Source organism: Lepidochelys kempii, chromosome 1, assembly GCF_965140285.1.
Source record: "Lepidochelys kempii isolate rLepKem1 chromosome 1, rLepKem1.hap1, whole genome shotgun sequence".
Classification (NCBI taxonomy): domain Eukaryota; kingdom Metazoa; phylum Chordata; order Testudines; family Cheloniidae; genus Lepidochelys; species Lepidochelys kempii.
The window spans coordinates 34045869-34072652 of record NC_136380.1 but is presented as its reverse complement, the minus strand read 5'-3'; the positions used below and the strand labels follow the sequence as shown (position 1 = coordinate 34072652).

The 26784-nt window shown below is 43.0% G+C and overlaps 1 protein-coding gene across 1 annotated transcript; it reads left to right on the top strand.

Annotated features, from left to right (window-relative positions):
* The first annotated feature begins 13142 nt into the window (after positions 1-13142).
* Positions 13143-22114, top strand: LOC140901166 (stromelysin-1). The gene is made up of 10 exons (XM_073319555.2): positions 13143-13293; positions 13452-13696; positions 14015-14163; positions 14258-14383; positions 16729-16890; positions 17740-17884; positions 18962-19095; positions 19701-19860; positions 21628-21731; positions 21922-22114. Exons 1-10 carry the CDS (start codon positions 13186-13188, stop codon positions 22023-22025), a joined length of 1437 nt encoding a protein of 478 aa, XP_073175656.2. The 5' UTR covers positions 13143-13185; the 3' UTR covers positions 22026-22114.
* Positions 22115-26784: the final 4670 nt, after the last annotated feature.

The window sequence follows — 26784 nt, the reverse complement described above, 5'->3', positions numbered from 1 at the left end:
TACAAATTTTCTTCACTTCTTAACTTCTAATTTATATTGATTGCTATCTATTTGTCCTTTTTACCATTTGTTATATATTGCTTTTTATTTCTAATTACTGCCTTCACTTCACCCATGTTGCAAGTTGGGCCAAATTGTCCTCTCTCTTGATTAGGGAATTGTGGTTTTTTGGCTACCTAATACACTCTTCTTAAAGAACTCCCAATTTTCATTCACATTTTTTCTGTCTACATTTTTTCTTCCAATTAATTTTGCTAACAATTTTCCTCAGCTTTTGGAAATTAGTCCTTTTGAAGCACCAAGTATATATATTACTAGTTAGGACTGTCCTCTGCCCATATTGAATGCAATTGAATCATGATCACTGGTCCTTAGGCAACCACCAATTTCTAGTCCAGTGATTAATCCATCTTTATCCATCATAATGAGGTTCAAAGGAGAGTTTGGTTCAATATATTTTGTGTTAGAAAAGTATCATCTCTAACTTTTAGAAACTCTAATGATGATTTACTACTGGCTGCACGACACCTCCAGCAATTGTCTCCCTAGCGGAAGTCCCCCATACCAATACAATGCTTCTTTGTATACATTACACACAGGTGCTTAAGGATTAACTCATCCTGTTCTCTAGTTTGGTTCGGTGGTCTGTAACACAGGTCATAGAATTTCACCCATTTACCACTGTATTGAGCCCAATAACTTATAATGGTACAGTGTATTCCCCGGGCCCACTGACAGTTCTGTAAGACACATGTATGTTACATGAACAAGTCTTTTCCTCCAAAGAGTCTATTTTTTTATTTCATAGTAATTATTTTTATATTTTCTCTCTTTGATTTATAAGCAAATGGAATAAATGAAAACAAACAAGTAAAGACACACCTTATTTGTCACGATCCAAGAGGCAAATGTAAAAATTACTTATTTTTAAGCCTTAACAATTGTCACTAAAGAGGAAGTTAAGCAAAAAAATTATTATTGCTAAAATACATATATATCATAGACAGAGTAAGAAAGCTTTTTCTGCATGCCTGTACATGCTTTATTAAAAGAGGAACAGGTAAGAATACAAAGTTTGTAAGTATTGAGAACAATAATGCTTGATTCATAAAATAAAATACTTTACTTCCTGGGTAACTGGATCAGTCATTGTGAACTCAGTAAATGTTTGTTGTTTCAGGATACTAATGTCCATGACTAACCTCAATAGTTTGCCTTAGATTTATAGTCTGCTACCACAAATTAGTCTACATATCTCTGAGAGCAAATTAATTGGTCTCTAATGTGTGAAGAGTCATCCAAATGGGCTTTTGCAGCTAGGAGAAAGAAGGATGAGACTGTGATCAGGCCTTACAAACCTGAAGTGATGCAATATCCTGATGAGGCTTGCTTGTACTCTTGTGATTAGGTGGAAGCCACTGTTTGTCAAAGTCATATTGAATAACCATTGTAACACTAATTTAGGTCAGATTCCCAGAAACCACTGTCAGTGTAAAAAGATTGTTTCATTTAATATTAAGGATCAAATTCTGCCCTTTGTTATACACATCATACACCTCTAAGTCATGAATATAAAATGGACAAGATTTGGTTCTTCATTTGTTGACACTATCCATAATTTTTATAATAAATAAGAAATCAAATGACTATATCTGGCATATTTTTAACTGTCTTTTAGTTTGAAAATGTGTCATTCTTTGTATCATGAATGTGACAAACTTGATATTTCTTAATAGCATTTGGTGTTTCAAGTAATCAGATTAAATCAAGTTCCTGCCATTTCTAAAATGGAAAAATAACAGAAACACTTAGATTTATGCCTTACTATTGGTCTCATCCTATACCATTGACATCAATGGGCACTTTTCCTTTACCTGCAGTAGGCATAGGGTCAAGCTTATATGAGGAATATATGCCAGTCATGCACAGAAATGACAATGACTATGAAATTACTATTTTTTAGTATTTAATCAAACTCAGCTTGGAACTGTTCCAACTGGAGTCCTAATATCAGGCAGGTTACTAAACTCTGGCCTGATTTTCAGTGGTGCTACACGCTAATTACCTGATGTAAAGAGCCGCACATTTTCTATTACCTAGCTATTAACAAATAACTGGACAGAGAACACTCTTGTTACATTAAAGCATCTTTGAAAATCAGGCCACACAAGTTTGAAATGTTGGCCAAAGTCCATTTTGCATGAGTGCAGAACTTTTTTTTTTAGATGAGTATAATCAACCAGTGATAAATAGCCAAAACATTGTAAACAATCTTCTTTGCTATCATCTGGTGCTTTTGCTGACCACAGTTCTCTGAGATGTAATTTCCAGCACTCACTTGTTAAGTTATTTTCCTCTCCTCAAGTCATATCAATGCCAATAATGTTAGCTGAACAATTTGAGCAAATTTTGTTTCCCAACAGAGGCATTTGTCCACATCACCGCTTCGGTTTGATGCTCTAGAATAGTTTACTTTTTAGTATTATTATAAAGACAATAGACCAGACACTCAGTCCTCCTACATCCCTTTTATGCTGTTGCAGTGTGGCAATGGGAACTTAGAGCAGCCCCAAGGCAGCAGCCAAGGATTCTTCTATGCTGGCAGGCAGAACCACTTTAGCTGAGGATTCCCCTTTGCTAGAGCAGTGGTTCTCAACAGGGGGTCCGCGGACCCCTGGGGGTGTGCAAACCCTTTCAGGGGGGCTGTAAGGCCCCATGGCTAAAACTCAGATCCAAACCCCACCACCTCCCGTGGGGCTAAAGCCAGGAGCCTTGGGGTTGGAGCTACAGGGTTGAAGCCCCGATCTCTGGCACCCGACCCCTCCGTGGGGTTGAAGCCCTGATCTCCGGTGCCCCCCATGGGGCTGCAGTTGAGAGCAGCTGGGCTGAATTCCTGAGCCCATAGGCAGAGTTGGGGGGCCAGGGGGTGTTCCCCCCCTCACCCCAAGCAACAGTGCAAGAGCAGGCAGTCCCGGGGAAGCTTCACACACCCCTCTCCAACTCCTTCTCTCCCCATCCCATGGCCAGGTCAGAGGCAGGAAGCCAGAGCCAGGCAGTGCGGGGCAGCTGCTGCTCTGGCTGGTGCCATGGAGCAGGCAGCCACGGCGTTCCCTCCTCTCTTGCTGCTGCTGCTGGTGCAGGGAGTTGAAGCTGCTCCTCAGCTCCCAGCCCTCTTTGCTCACACAGTCGGTAAGAGCCACCCGGGTTGGGGGACCCAGCTGGCAGAGCCCTTGGGGAACAGGGACCGCAGGGGAGCCCTCCCGGAACACAGTGCCTAGCTACCCCCTCTCCCTGCACCGAGCTACCCCTCTGCCCGCACACAGCCCCTAACTACCCCCTCCCTGTACCCTGAGCTACCCCCCTGCCCACACATAGTCCTGAGGTACCCCTCTCCCTGCACCCTGAGCTGTTTTCAAACTTTTTGAGTTGAGCCCCCTACCTTTGAGTTATAACTTTTGATTGCGCCACCCCGCTACAGCCCAGACAGGTGAGTGGCCTGCTGAGGTGAGTCGGGGGTGGAGGTGGTGCTCCCTTCCCGGACCCTGCCATGCGGAGCTAGCTTGAGCTCTGCTGAGCCCTGCCCACCCAAAATAGAAGTCAAACTACGCCACCCCCGCAACCCAGAGCTCCCCCTTCCTCACTGGGCCTGGAGTTTTTATAGCATGTTGTGGGTTGCCTCAGAAAGAAAAAGGTTGAAAACCCCTGTGCTAGGGGATTTCTTAGCTGGTTGAGGGCTGGCTGGAGCACAGGGTATGCCTACGTGGCAGAGGCATTCCTGTCCAATGGAGTGGCAACTTCAGAGCCACGATCCACTGGTGATTCTTACAGCATCTAAATAGGAAGAATTGCTGGATGTCATTGAATTCAGTATGGGCAGGTTTTGAAAATATCCTTTGGTGAGGATGGAGACTGCAGAAAATTCAAACAATCCCAATTACCACTCCACTTTCAGCACAGTCGCAGGCTCCCCTCTCCTTCTGCCATCTTGGAAGTCCCAATCTTAGCCAGGCACTAAGGGAAGCACAGACAGTGCACTATCCAAGTATGATGGAGACAAGGTATGGAGCTGTGCGCCACCACTTCTGTGTGCTGACGACAGCCCGGCCCAGAACGTCTCACTGTTTCCCCTGGTGCTCTCATATACAAAACAGACCATTGCAGCATTTCACAAAACAGAGCCTTTAAAATAGAACCACAGCCTAAAGCAGCCCTCGGACCCTTGTCAGAGGTAAAAGGACAGCAGCACTCTAAAGAGGTCCTGTTTACGAGGTGGGGACTGTGGGTGAGTTATCCATGGTCAGTGGTATAAGAGGTTACTGACAGTTCTCTAAGGGTGAATGTGGACCACCACATGGAGAACTACAAACAACAAGACCAATATGGTCTCTGTCCCATACCCAGAGCTGCAATACGACTGAAAGGGCTCAAGGAAATCTCAGGGCTTCAGCTGACAACTATTGTTATCAATACGCAGTACTCTTCCCCCAGTTAGGAAGATTAAAAACAGGGCAATAACTGGCAAAATTGCCAGCATCCAGTAATGGCGTCCTGAATAATGCCCTAACTGCTGCTCATTTCAGGGAAATAGCCACCTAAAGAGAAGCATTAATGTCAACGATTATTGCTGATATTAGCACCCCCTTACAGGAACAAGTGGGCCCAATGCTTCCCTCCACTTCCTGTCACTAGCCCCAAGGACAAGGGTGCGACTCACCAGCCACTGATCATTATTAGGTATGTATATAGTGATAGCACCTAGCGCTTCAGTCATGGACCAGTACTCAGAGGTCATTGAGTTAAAGGCCATATCAATGATTAAATCACAGATGGTGGGAATTGTATCAGTTACCAGTTTTGCATTAAACAATATGAATCTAAGAGCAAGGTGTGACGTTACAAGAGTAAAATATGACCATGTATCTCATTGGATCTACCACTGTTATACAATTGCAATAAATCTTGTACAAAGTATGCCATGTAAGGTGTCAATGGAAAAGTTATGGTTTGATGTATGTGATTGTCCTATTTGTATGCATGTATCATTTTTGTATCTGGAGTTATGAATATTAATTATGTAACTGTATTTCAAATATGTTTGGTCCTGGTAACAACCACAAGGTATTTACATACAGTCTAGCCAGCACATTGTGAAGGGAATGTTTAAGTTGGCGGCCCATCAATGAACACAATGGGCCATGGGAGAAGCCCATCCCCACCTAATGGACGCTCACCTCTTTGTTTTCTCTTATAAATAAACCTTTAGATATTAGATACTAAAGGATTGGCAACAGCGTGATTATTGGGTAAGATCTGAGTTATATATTGACCTGGGTTTGTGGTTGGTCCTTTGGGATCACAAGAACCCTTTGTTTGATTAAATTGGTTTTAAATAACCACTCATCATTAAGTCTAGTGTTGAATCCAGGACTGGAATACCTAAGGAGGCTGCATTTCTGACTTCTTGTTAGCCAGAGTGCTGAGACAGAAGTTTACTTTTGTTGCTGGTTTGGTAGTATATTTTATGGAAGACTACCCACCAGTTTTGGAGTGTGTCTGCCCTATTTCTCAGCAGTTTGTCCTGAATTTGGTGTTCTCAGTTGTGATCCACTGAGGCACGGTGACACAAGGTCCCTGGTAAGATTCCCTGAATACCCAAAATAAGAAATGTCCTGTATAAGACCAATGGGACAGATAATTTTGTAAGATTAAATGAGTGCTGCATGTTTACTTACTCCCTGCATCTGCTGGAGAAGAGGGGTAGTGACTTGGTCGCACCCCACAGCTGGTGGCCAGAGAAGTTGAACTGGTTTGGTGGGAGGGTGTCACAATTTGAAACTAGAAGAGGCCAGCAGAGCAAGAAGAAAGCAGCAACTGAATTGTGTCTCAGAGGTGACACCTGTTGCTTTTCTGCACTACCCATTACTCCGGGTGGTTCCTAAAGTGAATACCTAGCTCCAATAAACTGATCTCCTGAAATGAATGACAGGATCTTTTTACAGAAAATCTCTCTTGAAAAGGCCTCAAGTTTCAAAATTTGGATCTAGATTTCCTTCCCGCATTGCTCAAACTTGTGGTGTGTTTTGCTTATGCCTATCTCTGGTTTTAAGAGTCATGACATAATCACAACAAATTATAAAACTACTTAAGATCACATATTTGGGGGAAAAAAGCCTCCTGATTAAATATTCCTGCTGGGAAATGAAATGTGGCTCAAGTAATTTGTTTATACATGTCCACTAAATACAAATATGGAACGGCTTTAATCTTTGTTACTGTTGATGTCACTTGAGGAGAGGAAACTGACTTTACAAGACAACGCTGGGAATTCATCCCTAATAATTGAGATCAGCCACTGATAGTCAAGTGGATCATTTTTCTATGTTTCATTACAATGGAACTTGGCCTATATGCCCAGTGGAATTTGAAAAAATACAAAACATTAATATCACTATTTACTATTAGAATGGAATTGTGAGGCTCCAGCTATCATTGAAGCAGTTCCTGTCCGTAAATGCTTGTGGAGTGGGGGGAACAAAGGGTTCGTCTGTCTGTGTGATGCTTTTGCTGGGAACAGATCAGGAATGCAGCCTTACAACTGTTAGTTAGTAAGTAATCTAGCTAGAAATGTGTTAGATTTCCTTTTGTTTAAGGGCTGGTAAAATAATCTGTGCTGGATGGAATGTATATTTGTGGTTTTGTGTCTTTTTGTAACTTAAGGTTTTGCCTAGAAGGATTCTCTATGTTTTGAATCTGATTACCCTGTAAGGTATTTACCATCCTGATTTTACAGAGGTGATTCTTTTACCTTTCCTTCCATTAAAATTTTTCTTTTAAGAACCTGATTGATTTTTCATTGTTCTTAAGATCCAAGGGTTTGGGCTGTGTTCACCTGTACACATCAGTGAGGATTCTTATCAAACCTTCCCCAGGAAAGGGGGTGTAGGGCTCGGGGGATATTTTGGGGGAAGATGTCTCCAAGTGGTCTCTTTCCCTGGTCTTTGTGTAAGACACTTGGTGGTGGCAGCATAGGGTTCAAGGACAAGGCAAAGTTTGTACCTTGGGGAATTTTTAACGTAAGCTGGTAAGAATAAGCTTAGGGGGTCTTTCATGCAGGTCCCCACATCTGTACCCTAGAGTTCAGAGTCGGGAAGGAACCTTGACACAGGCCATCTTTCCATTTCAAATAGTCTCTTTCCCCTCCCACACAGCTTCCTTTCAGTCTGCCTGGCTCACAAGTAGGGAGCAATCTGACACTGGGGAAGAAAGTGGGATGGCAGTAACCGTGAGAAGGGAAGAAGTGCCTGAATGGGACAGGGGAACAGCACAATAGGGGAGCTGTCATTAATAAACAATAAGGAGAAGGGGAGAAGAAATAGTTGGTGATGTGAGGAGAGACCAAAAGAGAACAGAGCCTCCTTTCCTCACCCAAACCAGGCTGACCTTGCCATCAGGAAAAGACCCATGGTGCAGTTATCACAGGGACTAAGCTGTGCTGCTTCCTTACTATTCAGATTCAAACAGGTGCTGAAAAATGTATTTCCCTAAAGCTGGGAGTTCGAGTTTTGGCTGGAATTCAGACCAATACTAATTTGAGGCTGAATTTTGGGATAGTCACAGTACCAACAAAAATACAGACAGAAAGTGAGTCAGCTTTCTTCAGCCACAAAAATCACCCTAACAAATATTCTTTGGCTACTTTAAAGCGTGTGCAATAATAGAAGCTAAAAGTCATGGATTTGTTCTTCATCCTAGCTCTGTGTGGGTGGAGAAACAAAATCTTCACTCATTCTTCAACTTTTTTTAATGATGACTATCTAAGAAATTAGAGAGACAAGGTGGGTAACTTAGTACCTTTTATTGGAACAACTTCTGTTGGTGAGAGAGACCTTGGTCAGTGCGGAGCTAGAGTTCAGAGGTACAGCTGCAGAGTTCACCTCCCACCCTGGGTGGAGGTAAGGAGACACCTTACTCCCTATGCCTCTCCACCAGCCGCCCTGCTGGCCACTCGCTGTGCCTCTTCAGCCATTCATTCACCACCTGCCTTTCTGCTGTGAGCTGTGTACATCAGTCTCTTAATGATTTTCAGCTCTTTTCAGGCTGGGCAGAAACACTGCCCCATCTCAAGTGATTTCAGCTGTGACTGAGCATTTAAAATAACAAAAGAGACTCCTAATTAAGCCTAGTTAGCTCTTTCTTTGAAGAGTGAGGAGGAACAGGTTAAACCAGACCAGGGTATTGGTCCTGCTTCGAGCAGGGGATTAAACTAGATGACCTCCTGAGGTCTCTTCCAACCCTAATATTCTATGATTCCAGGGGGAACCCTTGGGGCGGGTTTGCAATCCTCATAACTAAGACACCTGTCCCCACCCCTCTTACCTTTACAGGGCTCTGGCATTCATGCCCCTGGCTAAATGAGGTCCTTTCAGCAAAGGGTGGCCCCCTTATTTGGGACAAGGTTAGCACAGTCCTGCTTCCCTGTATTCCTATAATAATTACAACATTGGCATTACAACATACAGCATTTCACTACCCCTGCATTTAGTACTAAAGTGATTTGTAACCCAACACAAGCCAAAGTTGATTACTTTGAGCAAAACACTGCTCTATCTCTCCCCGACCCAGCTAGCTGTCAGGGAAGCATTCATTCAGTTCATTTATGACAGGTTTCAGAGTAACAGCCGTGTTAGTTTGTATTCGCAAAAAGAAAAGGAGTACTTGTGGCACCTTAGAGACTAACCAATTTATTTAAATTTATTATTTAAATTGGTTAGTCTCTAAGGTGCCACAAGTACTCCTTTTCAGTTCATTTAGACTCTTACATAAGTAACTGCTATTCAGGAACATTCACATGAGCAGCTTTTGTTCATATGAATGTCTGTTCTTCATACAAATGTACACATTCACATGTGTGTCCAAGACTGTCCTCTTTTCATTATTCATTATTCACTGTTTGTTATTCAAAGTTGTTACTTTTTATTCCTTTTTTAAAGTCGCAGACAACCAATTAGGAAGCTGAAATTATGCCATGTGACAGCGGACCAGTCTCACATGACAAGGAATGGATAGTTGAAATGAAGGGTTTGCAAGCAAGCCATAGCCTGGCACATGTTAATTCCATCTCTTTGGGTCATATTTGTGAATAACTAAGATATTTGCAGAAATCAGAATTAGTTCACACAAAATTCTCAAACACACAGAAAAAGTGTTAAATTCATCAGGTAATTTATTTACAGTGGATGATTTTTCCAGCTGTAGTCTCTTTGACATCAGACTGTTTTATTAAGATGTATCTGTGTTTGAATTTTATGGAACCTTTACCAAATGAGTAGCCATTTTTCAGAAACTTGAAAATTTCTGTGCACTAGAAACAAAATTTCAGACTGCTTTTTCCAATTTTGCACTGGATTAGTTTGTCTTCATTGTTTTCATTGGTCTGCAGTCAGCAGGACAAATAGATAAAGCTCCTGGGCTTCCCCCCACCCCTACACACACACACACACATTCACCAGGCAGTGCAGTCGATTGTAATGGTGTTACTGGTATAGGCCAGTAGCAGATTACTTATCTCTCCCTGTCTACCCCCAGAGCAAGGGGGAAGCAAAGAAGGAACTGTGCTTCAGAGCAGGGGTTTTCAAACTGCGGGTTGTGACCCAGTACTGGGTCGCAGAATGGAAGGGACTGGGTCATGGCGGCCCAATCCCCTGTCCCAGCCCTGAGCCTCCCCCAAACCCGGCCTCCCCTTCCTGCATCCCAAACCCCTCATTCTTGGCCCCACCCCAGAGCCTGCACCCACAGCCCAGAACCCTGACCCCCCTCTTGCACCCCAACCACCTGCCCGGAGCCCCCTCCCACAGCCTGAACCCCTGATTCCTACAGCCCTCACCCCCACACATCCGTAGCCCCCACCCCTGCACCCCAAACCTCTGCCCCAGCCATGAGCCCCTCCCACACTCCAAACCCCTCATCCCCAGTTCCATTGGTTTGAAGGCATCAACAATTTTCTTCAACTGTGTCACCAGAAAAAAAGTTTGAAAACCACTGCCTCAGAGGAATGATTTGAGTCACAATGTCTCCTGGATACCCCTGTCATGGTTCTTGTACCATTACTTAGAAATGTGTGAACTGTTCTCTGACAATCTGCAGAACTCACCTCTGTGGCTGTAAATTTGACCTGGCTTGCATATCTGGGCCTTCACATCATGCCGATTCTCAGTTCATCACAAATGATATGCAGAACCATAAAATCATTATCTGTAAGCTTGTAAATCTGCAGGGCTTGGAAACTGAACTTGTTCATTCACCTGCCTCACCCTTCTGAGAGCCCTGGGCGAGAGCCAGGCACAATCTGGTCTGTAATTTTTTAGTTACTAACATGTTCAGTTGCCAATCCTATGGACTGAAGTTTACAGATAAGAACATTATAGTCCCATGTGTCAAATGCCATTGAATGAGATACAGCATTTCAAGCATTGTGGAGAGGCAGGAAAAAGGTGAGGTCAAAGTCCTATTCTCCCTCATAAAGTCCTATGGTAGGGCCCATGTATTAGCAATCAAACTGGGATAAGATTATGATATGGATACTCATACCAGAGCCTACTGTGGCAACACCCACTATTAGCTAAGCTTGCTCCTTCCAGAGGGGATATAATTATTATCATGAATCATGTTGCTCCAGAGTTAAGGTTGCACAACTATTTCCATTTTAGTCCTGTCACTAGTTGCTTGCATCATTCTGAAACGTTCACTTTTGGAAGCTGACATTTCCCATCATTGGTTTGTGCACAAACTTGGTTTGGGAAGGAGAGGGTGGGAGTGGAAATTTGCTCTGAAAAACAAGTTAGTCATTTTTGAATGTGAGGGGGGAGAAAAGAAAGAAAGAAAGAAAGAAAGAAAGAAAGAAAGAAAGAAAGAAAGAAAGAAAGAAAGAAAGAAAGAAAGAAAGAAAACACTTTTTCAGCAACAGCAAATTTCTTACAGCCTTTTAAAAAGAATCCTAGTACCACAGTGGCTGAGATCTGCAAGCTGACATCTGGCCTGAGGAACAGTGCAAGGCCTTGTTCCAAAGGAAACTGGTCTTGATTTGACCTAGTTAGGCACATTTAAAAACCAGATACTGAGCACACTTAGATTTGTTCACTCAGGTCATCAGAGGGCAAATCTTGTCCCTTCCTCCATAGACATGGAGACTCCCTGGGCAGAGGTCCAGTGTGGTTCTGGGGTGCTCTACTGAGGCCCCTTACATGTCACTGTGTACGAGGGGTATGTGTGTGGGGGGGATATGGGTGGGCCAGGAGACAGAGCCAAAAATTCACTGTTGCCACAAAAGGGGGCAGCAGAGTCTACTCCAGCCTTTGGGTTAGCTGAAGCCCCCGTAGGGTATGTTTACATAGCATTATGGAGCAAGCCACCCAACCTCGTCAAGAGTCTCGGACTAGTGGGGCTCATGCTCACGCTCTAAAAATTGCTGTACAGACAGTGCTTTGAAGTGGCAGCTTGGACTGGAACTCGGGATCTTCGGCCTAGGTAGAGGGGCGGGCTTCGGATCCCTGAGCTGCAATTTCAAAGTGCTCCCTATACCGCTGTTTCAGAGCGCTATTGCAAGGCCTGCTAGCTCGAGTCAGCTGATGCAGGCAGGGAGGCTTGCTCCAAAATGCTGTGTAGGGATACCCCGAGAGAGGATTCCTCTTCCTCAGACTCCAAGTACCTCTGCCCCAGACTGTATGCTAAGGGCCATGTACGCACACGCAGCTTAACTGGCGTGGCAGCCTCTATTGCTGAAATCAATGGCAACAACTGAGATTGAGGGAAGGGAGCCTACTGACTTTTCAAGATGCACAGAGGCCGTATCCTCAGGCCTGGGTCAATCTTGTAGGGCATAAGGAGGTCAAGGAACAACTTCTGCAGATATTGTACTGTGCACAGGAGAAAATCCTGCTCTGATGCACCTTCGTGGGAACTGCTGTTATTCTTATCAAAACTCATAGAATCTTTTCCAGGGGACAAGGCAATACGCCACGTTTATTTAAAACGCTAAACAAGTTTCAAAATCAGTATATGCATATACATACACACACACACCCCACAAAGGTTCTGCAGCTAGTGTTAGAGTTACCAGTCTTTATTGTTGCTTGAGTCAGCCTAGTGGCCAGCTAGACTGAACACAAGGAGGGATCTAGGCCTCAAATTGGACGTGTCTGATGCTCCATTGTTATTGCAGAATGAACTCAAAGCCCTGTGGTTCTCACACATCTTTTATAGTAGTTAGTTCTCAGGCAAGTCTATGGGTCTTGCTGTGTCATGCTTGCATTGTTTATCACAGAACTGGTTGTATACATAACCATCTTTCATCTTCTTATATGGCATTTTGTTCTTGTTTTTGGGTGGATACCTTTGTACTTTAGGGTTGTTAATCTGCATTTTTTGGCCATCAGGTCAAGATAATACTGGCGTTTTCATTTCTTCACTCCCTCTTTGGTGATTATGCCCATCTGCTGCTGGCATCTCTTCTTATTTACACGCACACTTATATCCTCACTCACACAAAGAAAGGCTAAACAATGTTCTAACGAGCAATTAAAGGGAACAGCAAAGGGAACAGTTAAACAATCTTTTAACAAGCAGACTAGACTTGTAACAAAACAAAATGATTTTAAAGCAAAACAATTTCATATTACAATTTTAGCTTATAAAACAAGAAAACTACTGACAACAAATTGGAACAATTTAATTGATTAAGACAAGTCTAACATTTGCTAAAATAATGTTTTTTCTCACACTGCAGCCCTTTAGCACCTCTGAAAAATCAGACTACTTTTATGCAGATGCCTAGATGTGACTTTTGGTGCTGAACTCAAGTTTGAAAATGTTGGCCTAATTTAGGAAGGAAAGGGGGAAAAATGGGAAGGAAAGGAATAGGAAAGTATCCCGGACAGCCTCTGACAATATTGCAAAATCAGGGGGTTTCAGACGAGGCCACCTGTAGTGTATCACACTTCAGTTAAAAGTCACATTGTGTATGTTTTGTGGAAAATCAGAGGATGTTATAAACTGTGAGTCATGTCACTGTTGACTTTATAGAGCGCCCAAGTGCTAGATATACTGGGTCACGGAGGAGACATGCATAGAAAAGCTAGAGACTGAGAGGTTTTGTTAAACTAGTGGTAGGATAAAGAAGTGACGTTGAAAATGAAGAATCTTGCATTCCAGATCTTACTCTGTGTAGCATTTTCTTATGCTTTTCCAGTAGTTCCAGAAATGGAGAAGAAAAATGAAGAAGACATGCAATTTGCTGAGGTAATGGTTGTAGACAGTATATATGATTAAAGCTGATAGGAAGAATTAGTCTTTTATTATATTAAGATCACAGGAATAACTGTATAACTATTAAGATTATTCTATACATTCTAAAAGAAACATGAATGTCATAAAATGTGGGTGTTTTTTCCCATCAGAAATATCTGGAAAAGTACTATAAACTTAAAACAGAGGCGGAACCTATCTTTAAAATGAAGAACAGAAAAACCATAAGTGACAAAATCCAAGAAATGCAGGCATTCTTTGGGCTGAAAGTGACTGGGGAACTGGATTCCAATACTCTGGAGGTGATGAAGCAGCCCAGGTGTGGAATACCTGATGTCGGTCAGTTCAGCACCTTTCCACGGTCTCCTAGATGGACAAAAACAGATCTGAAATATAGGTAATATTTCAGTGTGTTTCCTTGAGTGCTACTGGGAATTACAGAAGGAACTAGTTTTCTATGTTTATTATTATTTATTCTTATCATTATGGTAGCACCTAGGAGCCTGAATCAGGATCACAGCCCTATTGTAGTAGGTACTAAACAAACACAGAGATAGACATATGTTGTGTATCAAGAAGCATATTGCCTAAAAAGACAAGAGATACAAATAGTAATATACAGACAACACGGAAGCAAAATGTTTAACTTGAAGTACATGTCCTGTCAGTCGCATTTTTAATTGCCTATCTTTATTTCCTTATTATGTATTTAAAGGATTTTGAACTATACACCAGACATGGCACCCGCTGATGTAGATGAAGCGATTGAGAAGGCTTGGAACGTCTGGAGCAGCGTGACCCCACTGAAATTCACCAGAGTTTACGAGGGCGACGCAGATATAATGATCTCCTTTGTGGCTGGATGTAAGAAAATCCCCATGTGTCAATGATAAGTATTGACACATTTATTTACAGTCCCAATTGAGAAGAATCATACTTTTTATGTATCCTTTTCTAGTTCATGGTGACTTCTATTCCTTTGATGGAGTGGGTGGAAGTCTCGCTCATGCCTATGCACCGGGTGAAGGTATTGGTGGAGATGCCCACTTTGATGAGGATGAATACTGGACAAAAGATTTGAAAGGTAGGAATCCCTTACTATTTCACTAGCATTCTCCACTGTGCAGTATTTGATTTTAAGAGCTATTTGCTCATTTTTACACTGGAAAGAGATGGGGGCGCAAAAGTAATGCAGCTTAGCAATAACTACATATACAGGGTGGGAACCTGCTGTACTTCTCAGCGGAGTTCTCCTTGAAATCAGTGGTTCAGATTCTGATCTCAATGACACCCATGACAATCCATAGTAATGCCACTGAAGTCAATGCACTGACTACAACTGTGGCTCCCGTGGAGTGACTGGAATTACTCTGGAGGTGGACTGGTTTGACTGAGTTAGACAATAGGCATTACTGAGTTAGACAATATGGCATGACACTGTGCCCTCAGGGTGAGGCTCTTAGCAGTTGTAAAGTACTGAACTCACCACTTTTTAAATAAAAAAAAGTATTAAAGTGATGATAACTTTTAACAACCTTGTGCAGGGAAAACGATGTGTGTTCAGTGGATGAGTGTATTTGTGGTGCATGTTAAGTACTTCTGTCTAGTGTGCATTATCGTGGGATATATTATGGGATCACAAGCTATAGAATTCAATGCAGGAATTACGGAGTGAAATTCCATGGCCTGTGTTATTCAGAAAGTCAGTCGAGACAATCATAATAGCCTCTTCTGGCCTCTGAACTCATCAAAATTAACAAAACCTTGGTTATATGTAAGGAGGGATATTTCTGCAGTATGAACAGATGCTTTCATGGTGGCTGGCCTCAGATTTGCTTCTTTGACGGAAAAAAAAAGTAATAACCAGGCCTCTACATAGTCCAAAACGAATTCTTTTCACAGTCTTTTCTCAAGACTAAACATGCCCAGCTTTTTTTAACCTTTCCTCACAGGTCATGTTTTGTAAACCTGTTATCATTTTGGTTTCTCTGCTCTGGATGCTTTCTGATTTGTCCACATCTTTCTTAAACTGTGGCACCCAAAACTGGACACAGTACTCCAGCTGATGCCTCACAAGAAGCACAGTTCCCTCTTGTGTCTTACATATGACACTCCTGTAAATACACCTTAGAATCATATGAGCCTTTTTCGCAACTACATCACATTGCTGGCTGATGTTCTGTCTGTGATCCAACATAACCCCAGAACCTTTTCTGCAGTACTACTGCCTAGCCAGTTATCCACCATTTTGCAGTTGTTCATTTAATTTTTCCTTCCTAAGTGTAGTAATTTGCACTTGTCTTTATTGAATTTCATCTTGGTGATTTTAAACCAGTTCTCCAATATGTCAAGGTCATTTTGAATTCTAATCTTTCCTCCAAAGTGCTTGTCTCTCATCCCAGCTTGATGTTATCTGGAAATTTTAAAAGCACACTCTCCACTCCATTGTCCAAATCATTAATGAAAATATTGAATTGTACCAGACTCAGGACAAACCCCACTAGATGCATCCTCCCAGTTTGACAGTGAACTATTTGTAACTACTTTTGAGTATGGCTTTTCAACGAATTGTGCACCCACCTTATTGTAATTTCATCGAGACCAGATTTCCCTAGTTTGTTGATGTGAATGTCATGTGGGACTATGTCAAAAGTCTTACTAAAATCAAGACATATCACTGCTTCCTATACATTAGGCCAGTAATTCTGTCAAAGAAGGAAATGATGTTGGTTTGGCATGATTTCTTCTTCACAAATCCATGTTGGCTATACCTTATAACCTTCTTATTCTCTAGGTGCTTACAAAGTGATTGTTTAAGAATTTTTTGAGTACCTAACTCAAAGTTTGACTGACTGATCTGTAATTCCCCGGGTCCTCTTTGCGTACGTCAATACTGCACACTAAGCCCAGGCTCTTATTCAGATTTGCACCCAAGCCCCACTTCTGTCCACGCACAAATCAGTCTAATCTAGATCAGCAAGCACTAAGGACCTGGGTCCAAGGACTCTGCTGTGTGTGGCGGGGGGGAGGAGGTGGGAGGAGACGGGGTGGTGGTGGTTCAGAGCCTGAGTTCCACTGTGACCTGGATCCAAGCTCAGTCATTTTGCAGTATGGACACAGCTCAAGCTGCAGACCAGAGTCAGAAGGTGTGTGTAGTGCCATATGGATGCGCTAATACGGCTGTGAGTCCTGGGTTTACAATGCAGTATGGATGCTTAAGCATGGGCTTGGGGACATTGCGTTCTCAGTCCCAGGTCCCACAGAGCCAGGTTTACAGTGTAGTGTATACATGCCCTTTGTTTCCCTTTTTTAAAGATAGCTACTATGTTTGCCCTTCTCCACTCCTCTGGGACCTCACCTGTCCTTTCCTGTTGTTTTACGGGGACATGTATTTAATTTACATGCATGCTATGCTTTTTATATTTTTAGGATTCAACTTGTTCCTTGTTGCTGCTCATGAGTTTGGCCACTCATTGGGTCTTGGTCATTCCAATGTCCTTGGCTCCTTGATGTATCCAACCTATCTGCAGATGGAGACCAGAAACTACAGGCTTCCTCAGGATGATGTTGATGGCATTCAGACCCTATATGGTAAGGAGAAAACATCACTTTTTTTTAAAGTCTCTCTCATACAGATTACAAATAATTTGATGAGAATGTGTAACCAAGAGCCACACTGTGGCCTACCTGTGTGGGGTGTGAAGGGGATAAGGAACCTCCACGCTGAGAGCAGTGTACAGGGGCTGGCTGTAATTGCAGTCCTTGCTCTTACCTTTACACAGGGACTGTGATCCCTCTTGTATCCTCTTGGTTGCTAATCATAGCGAAAGGGATGAGAAGCAGGTAAGGCCATGGCTCACTCTATCTCCATCTGCATGAGCCAGCTCAGCTCGCTATATGTGATGAGAAGCACATAGTGTGACCCCTTCTTCATGTATATTAGGCACCCCCCTCCCTGTAGAGGTGAGTGCTTCCTGGGCATCACTAATCCGAAAGGTTTAAATATGTTTCTGTATGAAACTTTGTGACGGTCTTGTGCCAGCTCCTGAGCAGATGTGAATTGGCACAGCTCCATTAAAGTCAAGGAGGAGTTCAGAGAGGCATTGGTGAGGGCACTAAGCTAGGACTCCAGAAACCCGGCTTCAATTTCTTGCCTTGCCATAGAGCGTCTGTGTCACTTGTCCTCTCAGTTCCCTCATCTGTAAAAAGGGGATAATAGCATTGTCCTACCCCACAGGGGTGTTGTGAGGATAAATACATTAAAGACTGTGAAGAGCTCAGATAATATGGCTGTGGTGGCCATATATATAATTACCTTGATAGAATGGGAAAACACTGTTTCAAACCCACTGAGAATTTGGCCCAGTAATGCTGTTCTCCAAGCTCTGTAACAGCAATACTAACTGACCTTCCAATTCTGCTTTTAACCTCTTCCCTAAGGACCCCCAACCTCTACTGAGCCACCAGCTTCCATACCATCCACAGAAACACCAACAGAAACATCAGCAACAGACAGCTGTGACCCTCACATGACTTTTGATGCCATCACCACTCTCCGTGGGGAAATAATATTCTTTAAAGACAGGTAAATTATTTCTGTTTTGTCAACATCAAGTTTTGCTTAGATTACACTTGTAATGGCAATGCTTTGACAATTAGTTCAAGAAGGGGGGTTTCCTTCCAAATGTATAGTCAACACAACCTCACAAATTTCTACTTGCTCATGCAACCTGGGCGAAGTAACTGGGCTTCCTGAGGGTGAGTAAATAATAATATTTTAAATCATCCTTAGTCATCCTGTGCACGGTCTGTTACATTTCCATGGCAACTGTGCAATCAGAGCAATCAGAGCACTTTGGCCTGAAGCCATATCACATGAAGCATTGTTCTTGACAGACTGGTGTCAGGCTATGGATGGCAGATCGAAAGGGAAAACTATGGGGCTATAGAAAGTGTTGTTGGTGATTCAGTAGGTGGCATTCCTAGCCTCCAGAGAGCATTGAACCCAGGCCCCAGCTGCAGTGCTTGGCAACATTCTACTGTTAGAGGTGCCATCTTTTCAATGACATCTGATACTTAACTCTTTAATGGGTCATTTAAAGATCCCAATGCACTTCTTGGAAGATGGAATAAAAGCGGCATCCCCAGGGTTTTGAGCAAATACCAACGCAGGGAATGACATTCTGCCTACATAAATGCCCCCTGAAGGTTCAAATGAAGAAATTACTCTTAAATTTCCCTCCTAAAAAGTGCAGTTTAGTGTTGCTGTGCACTACTAAAGAGCTGACACATTGCACCGAAGAGATGGCTGCATTTACATGGTGGGCAAAAGGATTCCTCCTGACCCAGCTCTTCCCTGTGCCTTACTCGAGTCCAAAGGAATGGGAGGGAAAGGGTGAGGTAAAAGGGCAGGGTGGAAGAACCCCAGTGCAAATAAATGGGACAGGATTTCTCTGTAGCACTGAAGAGGGCACTACCAAATGGGCATTGCATCTCCAAGTGGACATGATCTGTGGGTTGCGGGCATGTCCCACTGCCAGCAGCTAGTGAACAAATGTACAGCTCATGTAGTAGGAATTTTTATTAAATTTCCCTGTTGATGATCTCATGAATTAATGGTAACATATAATTATATAAACAAGCAACTTGTCTTTTCAATCAGGTACATCTGGCGCAAGAGTCCTTATTTCCCAGGTATTGAGCAGGATTTAATTTCTTCCTTCTGGCCAACTCTACCATCTGGCTTTCAAGCCACTTATGAAATTGACAAGAAGGATCAAGTGTTTCTTTTTAAAGGTATTTCTATTGAATTTCTAGACATTCTTCTTACATGTGGAAATGAAGAAGCAATTATTATTAATAACAACAACACCACCTAGCACTGACATAACTTTTCACCTTCAAAGTTCAGTTTCACAGTCATTAACTAATTAAACCTCACAACAGTCCTGTGACATAAGATATTATGCCTATTTCATAATCAGGAAAACTGAGAGTGAAGTTAACTGATGTGCTTAAGGTAGAGGAGAGGATCAGTTATATATTTGAGCTAAAGTGTTTAAAATGGAGTGCTTTCATTTAGTCAGCTAAATTCATATTTAGGCACCTAACTAAGTAGCCTGATTTTCAGAGGTGCTGAGCAGTCCCAGCTCCCATGGTGGGAGGAAATGTTTTTTTAACGACTGTAATGAATTTATAAAGCAAAAAATCCATTGTCCTGAAACCTTAAACATTCCTTGCAGGAAAGGAGTGTTCTTTACAGGAATTCAATGCTATCTAATGGAATTCACCCCATAGGGAAGGTAAAAGTTTCCTTGGGGAAGCTCCAAGACTGTAATTAAATACTGTTTTCTCTCATCAGAAGTCCCTAATGAGCTTTTCTATCTTGTTTTTCTTGACAGGCAACCAATACTGGGTTGTCAGTGGATACTCTGTACAGCCAGGTTTTCCTAGGAACATCCATGCCCTGGGCTTTCCAAGATATGTTAAGGAAATTGATGCCGCTGTTTATGATAAGAATGCCAAAAAAACGTACTTCTTTGTAGGTGCCAAGTATTGGAGGTAAGATTATATTCTCCCAGCAAATAATCCATGCAGCTTCTTTAAAGCCTCATTAACCCTTTTACATTTGGAATTATGACAAATGTGTGGCTACCTTGAGTATGAGTTCATGACTGGTATATTGCACACCCCATCTGTTAAGCTGAATGTCAGTGACAACAGAGATAGAACTCAGCTCTTCCTTTTCCTTAAAACACTTGAGTTACAGAACATTTTCCATTCGTTGCTAGTACAGTAAAAGCTTTTTTATCCGTCATGTCGTGGGAATGGGGGGGTGCTGGTAAGTGAAAAATTCTGGTTAACAAAGAGGGAAGGAGTTTGGATGTGGGAGACGGTGCGGGGTGCCGGATCCAGGGGGCGCTCACCTCAGGCGGCTCCCCACAGGCAGTGACCCGTCCTTGCTGTTCCTAGGTATAGATGCAGCTAGGCAGCTCCGTGCTCTGCCCCCGCCCTATCCCGAGCACTGGCTCCGCAGCTTCCATTGGCTGGGAACTGCAGCCAATGGGAGCTGCGGGGGTGGCACCTGCGGGAGAAGGCAGCACACAGAGCCACCAACTGTGCCTCTGCCTAGGAACAGTAGGGAGAGGTCATCACTTGCTGCGAGCCCCCCAAGGTGAGCACCCCCTGGATCTGGCATCCCACAGCCCCTCCCATGTCCCACTGAGTGGCACCGAGACCACATAGAGAGAGATCAATGAGTTTGCTCTACAGCCTTAGCTAATGGCCACATGGCTTTTAGCTCATGGAGTAGAGGCTCATGCATTTAGCTCCAGAGATCCCAGGTTCAACCCCGCCCGCTAACGACCAGGGTCTGTCAGTATTACAAGTGGGGGCTCATCCGGGATTTCAACTGGGAAGTCTCTGAAGCTCGGGATGCGCTTCCTCAGGTAGGGGAAGTATGTAACCCACACACCTCCTGGGGGTGGTGCTTTGTCCCCTCTAGTGGCACCAAGACCACCTAGAGAGAGATTAATGAGTTTGCTCTACAGCCTTAGCTAATGGCCACGTGGCTTTTAGCTCATGCAGTAGAGACTCATGCATTTAGCTCCAGAGGTCTCAGGTTTGATCCCTATGACCAGGGCCTGTCGGTGTTACAGTAGCAGGTGGGATTTCCTATCAGCTCTATAGCCACCAGTAGCTGTGTGAGGGTGGAAAGACCAGCCCCTCCTCTTGTTTTAAGCCCTACCCGATCAGGGCTGGGGCAAGGCTGGCCTTTACAGCACTGCTGCTGTCCCGTGCAGTGGGGAACTGCACTCAAGCAGTTTCTAAAATTAAATTAAGAAAATAGTTCTACAAATAGACGGGTTTTGTAACCACTCCCCCCCCCCAAAGCACCCCTATTTCTTCTTGGGTGAAGAAGTTATCACATAACTAAGGGCTCACTTGCAAAGTCTTATGCATATGCTTAGCTTCACTCAGGTGACTAGTCCCATTGACAACTCATAAAGCAAGTCATGTACAGAAATGTCTTTGCAGGATGAGGGCCCAGATGTCAAGGTTGCCCACTTGCGCCCCACACCACTCCTCCTACAGCAATCAAGTTGGAAAAACAAACTATTTAGTCAGACTAGCTGAGGACGACTGTGCATCGATTAGTCAAGGTGAAAGTATTCATATAGTATGGATTTAAACAATTCAATGAGTTATAGTAGCTCATGGTTAGTGAGTTTTAGCTAAGGGCAGGACTTACTTGTTGTAAAAGTCAGTTGGACTCAATATTAAATATCACATGTTCATGTATTATTTTCATTTCCTTTCTTCACTCAGTTATGATGAAGTCACCGAATCCATGGAAAAGGGTTATCCAAGACGCATATCAGTTGACTTTCCAAGAATTGGCAATAAGGTCGATGCTGCCTTTCAGAAAAAAGGTAAATAAAAAAAATACTTTGATAGTTGAATATACTGGAAAATTTGCATTTCCATAGACTCAAGAATCATTATAGAAATTAGTAAGGGTGTTTCTTTAGGTGTACACATTTTAATTTGCAGCAGTGTTTGTGGAAAGAGAATGAATATTCATTTGTACAAAGTAATTATTCATTTTGTTTCTATTTCTAGGACATTTCTATTTTTTCCATGGATCAAAGCAGTATGAAATAGACACCAAGTCCAAGAAAGTTATTCGTGAAATGAAGAGCAATAGTTGGTTTGGTTGCAAATAAGAGCAGACACACAAGGTGACGATGCAAAAGAAGCAGAACGCAATTTTGTATGCATTAGAGATGGCGTTTCATAGATTTTTTGTTTTTAATCAGTGTTATTCATCTTTTACTTTATGTCAGAGTCACATAAGAGCTGCGATCCCAGATAAATATTAGTTTAAATAACAGAAAAATGTTAAATTTAATATATATAGTTTTAACTTATCTTCATATTGTATTTAGGCTATTTATTAATCTATTTGTCACTGAGCAATAAAGCTATTTTATGTTTGTGTATATAACAGTCTTTGTTTCTTTTGGTCCAGACTCATGGTCTTTCTGGTCAGCAGTACGAGAGAAGGGGCCACTTAATTTAATTTAATTGCACTGCAGTCTGAACTCCCAGCTCAGCCTTTCAGGCAATATGATGACTTTAAGAGACTCCATTCGCTGTAGAGGAGAGGCAGAGCAGGAGGCAGAAGTAAATGGGCAGCTCCAGGGTAGAAGCAAGGGGAAATGATCTTAAGGGAAGGGGATAGATATTAGAAGAAGAAGAAGATAGAAGCACAGCACTAGACGTTCACTCCTTGCTTCATAAGAGTTGATAGTTCTAAGACTCCTATAAGCCATCTAAGACCTTGTCATGCATTATGCTGGACACTGTGGCCATGTGGAAGTTCACTGTGCTCTGATGATAGCACACAAGTATGTTTACTCTGAAAGCACATCTCAACTACGTGAGCTATTTTGCACAGGGCCTATGACACGCAGTTGAGTAGTTCTGATTCCATCCAGTAAAGGGCAGTCACACCCCTGTTCATTACACTATTATTCTAAACAACTGATCCCATCATCACACACTACCTGAACTGTTATAATTTCTTTGTGTCTTTTGTAATGAAGCAGAAGAGACTGACATAACCTTAGATAATGGCATTGCTAAAGATGGGGGATGTAGGATGGCAAAGGCAGGAGATTTGGTGGCTCAAGGGAGTGACAATGGGTTATATCCTTCAGGCCTCTAATCTGAATGCAGCTCAGGTCAGTCTGAGGTATGAGGCAAGACTGAAAAAACTTGGTTTGTTTAGTCAGGAAAAGAAAAGATTGAGAGGGGACAGTTTTCTAGTTCATAAAAGGTTGTCACACGGAGGAGGGACATAAATTGTTCTCGTTAACCTCTGTGGATAGGATAAGAAGCAATGGGCTTAAATTACAGCCAGGGTGGTTTAGATTGGACATTAGGACAAAATTCCTAACTGTCAGGGTGGTTAAGCACTGCAATAAAATTGCCTCGGGAGGTTGTGGAATCTCCGTCATTGGAGATTTTTAAGAACAGGTTAGACAAACACCTGTCAGGGATGGTCTAGATAATACTTAGTCCTGCCTTGAGTGCAGAGGACTGGACTAGATGACCTCTTGAGGTTCCTTCCAGACCTATGATTCTATGATTCTATGATTCTATTGTTGGTGACTGGAACTGGATATAGCTATGTCAGCACCAGGTGGAAATTGTTCATAAATAGAGCACTGAGCACTTACCCAAATCAGGTCCCTTTATGGTGTCTTAAATTGAGCACCCAAAATCCAAGGCACCCACGATCACCAATCACATTTGAAAATCTCAGCTATGGCGTGTGAGCCTAACCCTGCTCTCACTGATGTCAAAAGTTATGTGCAAACCTAATGACTGCATTCAGAGTAGTATCAGGCCCTGAATAATCACACACACTGTGAGAATGTATCTCATTGCTTATTACTGTCACAAATGCGTATACACAGTCGAGATTTTCCATCAACAATCAGATCATTGTTCAGTATAGTCCAGTATGCAGCAGTGGCCAGTGTGTTGCTTCATAGGAAAGAGGAACACAAGTTATAATGCTCCTAGCAGGCAATTTCCAGAGGAGGTGCAGTGTAGACCTCCCTGCTGGAGAAAAGATTGCTCTCGCATGGCCTGAATAGGAGATGAATGTTCAGAGGATTTGGAAATTCAGCTCCACCATTGCCCCGCCTGGCAGTGTTTAGTCCCCTCTCTAGATAGACACACATGCATGGAGATTTTCAAATGAATTGAGTCTGACCTGGAAGTGATTCCTGCACAAAGGGATGTTAGTGGATCCAGCATCCTTATTGTCGAAGAGGAAATTATGGTAGATTAGGCTTCTGGGAGGAACACACACCCTAGGCTGGAAAGGAAGGGAGACCCACCAGGAGCCACACAGAAGGCACAAGCAAGACAGCAAGCCCTGCCATTAAACAAAGACTATCTGATTCATAAAAAGAAAAGGAGTACTTGTGGCACCTTAGCGATGAACAAATTTATTAGAGCATAAGCTTTCAAGTGAGCTGTAGCTCAAGAAAGCTTATGCTCTAATAAATTTGTTCGTCTCTAAGGTGCCACAAGTCCTCCTTTTCTTTTTATGGATACAGACTAACACGGCTGCTACTCTGAAATCTGATTCATATGAGCTGTCATTATGCAGCTGTCAGAAGAGGGGTACATGCCTCTCCCTCTGCTGCTGGCATCCTCAGCAACATCATAAATACCTATGGCTCCATATTTACACACACTAGCCTCAGGGTTTGGCAGTAAACTACGCAGCCAGGCGGGAGATGTATACATCTCTCGGTTAGACGCCACTCAACACTGGCACAGCCAGAGCTGCAGTTTTACAGCTCAGAAGCTCCTCGTGTGTGCGTCCTCAATCTTGTACGTTAACCTGTGGCGCTCAAATTGCTGCCAGAGTACACTGTGGCCAGAACAGGGCTGGGTGTGTGAAGCATTTTCAGAACAAACCTTACTCATTACCTCACAGGCAAGCTGTGTGTCACCCCCAGTCTTATCTTCTTCCTTTCAGGTTTGTATTTGTACAATTTAAAATAGCATTTACATATGCTGATTGGCAACTTCCATGCATGGACACAGTTGAAAAGGGTCAAATTTTGAGACTCCTACTCAGCATTGTACCCACAGGAGGATGATGTCTTCTTCTGGTGTTGCTACTAGGGGCTCTGGCCAAGGGAATGCTGCTGGTGGGGGTATCAACCCTGGCATAGCAAGGGCCAGACAATGGTATGAGACATTCCTGAGAGAGAGGCTTTGAGAAAGGAGAGTGTAGCAATCAGCAAGTCAAATCTCTGTGGAAGAACAAGAGATTCTCATTATGGAGATCATTTCTAGGTTCGATCTCTTCATGGGCAAGGCCTCAAAAAACATCTCTGCGGCTATGAAAGTTTCTACATGGGATGATATACTAAGAAAAGTGAATGATTTTAGTGGGTGATCGACAGCACCAAAAAATGGGGAGAAAAGAGGGAACAGAATAAGAGGGCAAAAGTTAGTAACAGGGCACACTTGACAATGTTGCTGAGTCCTGCCAATTGAAGAACCACAACAACCTCACTAAAACCTTCCCAGTGCCCCTGTGGATGAGCACTCAAATACAAACAATGATGAGTATGGAAAATTTAGGCCCCATGACCAAGTGTCTGCTTCCTCCTGAATCTCCGTCCTGTGTCCTGTTTCAACAAGACCAACCAACCATCCAGGGGGAGAAAGCAGATACTTGAGACTTCTTCATGACATCTATCTCCTGGGGCTCCTTTCTGATGGATTCCATTGATGTGTCCCAAAGGGAAATAATTCAGCAAATGTCTCTGTAATGTATGTACCTCTCCTTTCAGAAATCTCTGCTATTGCCATCCCTCACTATATTTTGAATGGAGGTCCCTCTGCCTGCTTCCTGTGGCAGCCTGTGCCCCTTGTGATGGAGAATGAAAGAAAAGATAATTCTCCACCCTGAGGTGGAGATGATGGTGTTAAACCATTAGTGAAGAATTTGAACTTACGAATTTTGGGGGGACTTTCTAAGGCCTCATGCCCAATATCCAGGATGCTGCTGCTGATTGGTGCATGCGCCATATGAAGCAGAGAGAAAGTTTCCTGACCAATAGTGGGGAACATATTATCCAAAGCATAGGAGCTAGGCCCGGATCTGGGCTCTGTGGTGGCTCAGTACTCGGGCTTTGCTGGTATAACAGGGCCACAAAGGAGGCAGAACTGGTCACTTGGGAATCACCCTGGCATAAGGGAGATTCTGGTAAAATAGAGCCAGCAGGACATTCCCATATCACTCCCCTAACAGCCCCCAGTGTAAGGGAGCACCAGGGGTGTGGTGGTGGATTATGGGGGGACATGTTGAAGGAGGAGATATAGTCAGAGCACAGGTTTCAGAGTAACAGCCGTGTTAGTCTGTATGCGCAAAAAGAAAAGGAGTACTTGTGGCACCTTAGAGACTAACCAATTTATTTGAGCATAAGCTTTCGTGAGCTACAGCTCACTTCATCAGATGCATCCGATGAAGTGAGCTGTAGCTCACGAAAGCTTATGCTCAAATAAATTGGTTAGTCAGAGCACAGTACATTCCTGCTATTCTGTACCATATTCAGCACAGTGTAAGATAGACCAGCTCCTAAGGACTTTTCTAGCTTTTATTGTTCTCTTCCTTCGCTGTCTCCAGAATTAAGATTGTGGTGCAACAGTCCTTTACCCCATCCCCTATTCCTGCATTCAGTTTAGCTTAACCAGGCCTGAGAATCAAGTTTTAATTGCTGCGTGGGATTGTTGCTTGGTAGTACAGGCAGGAGCAATGGGCAGAGAGAGTCATGGGTGGTTCCAACAGAGCTAAGAACCTTATTAAAGATAACAGTGAGTTTCTAAAGGAAAGGAATATCAACCTATTTCCTGAGCATTAATCATCTTGCCAATTGCAAAATTTGC

What these genes read in the sequence shown, in the direction of transcription:
- LOC140901166 (XM_073319555.2), top strand. Translation starts at nt 13,186, where the DNA reads ATGAAGAATCTTGCATTCCAGATCTTACTCTGTGTAGCATTTTCTTAT. An exon ending in AAGACATGCAATTTGCTGAG is followed by an intron (nt 13,294 to 13,451) that starts GTAATGGTTGTA and finishes TTTTCCCATCAG; the next exon opens with AAATATCTGGAAAAGTACTA. An exon ending in CTGGACAAAAGATTTGAAAG is followed by an intron (nt 14,384 to 16,728) that starts GTAGGAATCCCT and finishes TTATATTTTTAG; the next exon opens with GATTCAACTTGTTCCTTGTT.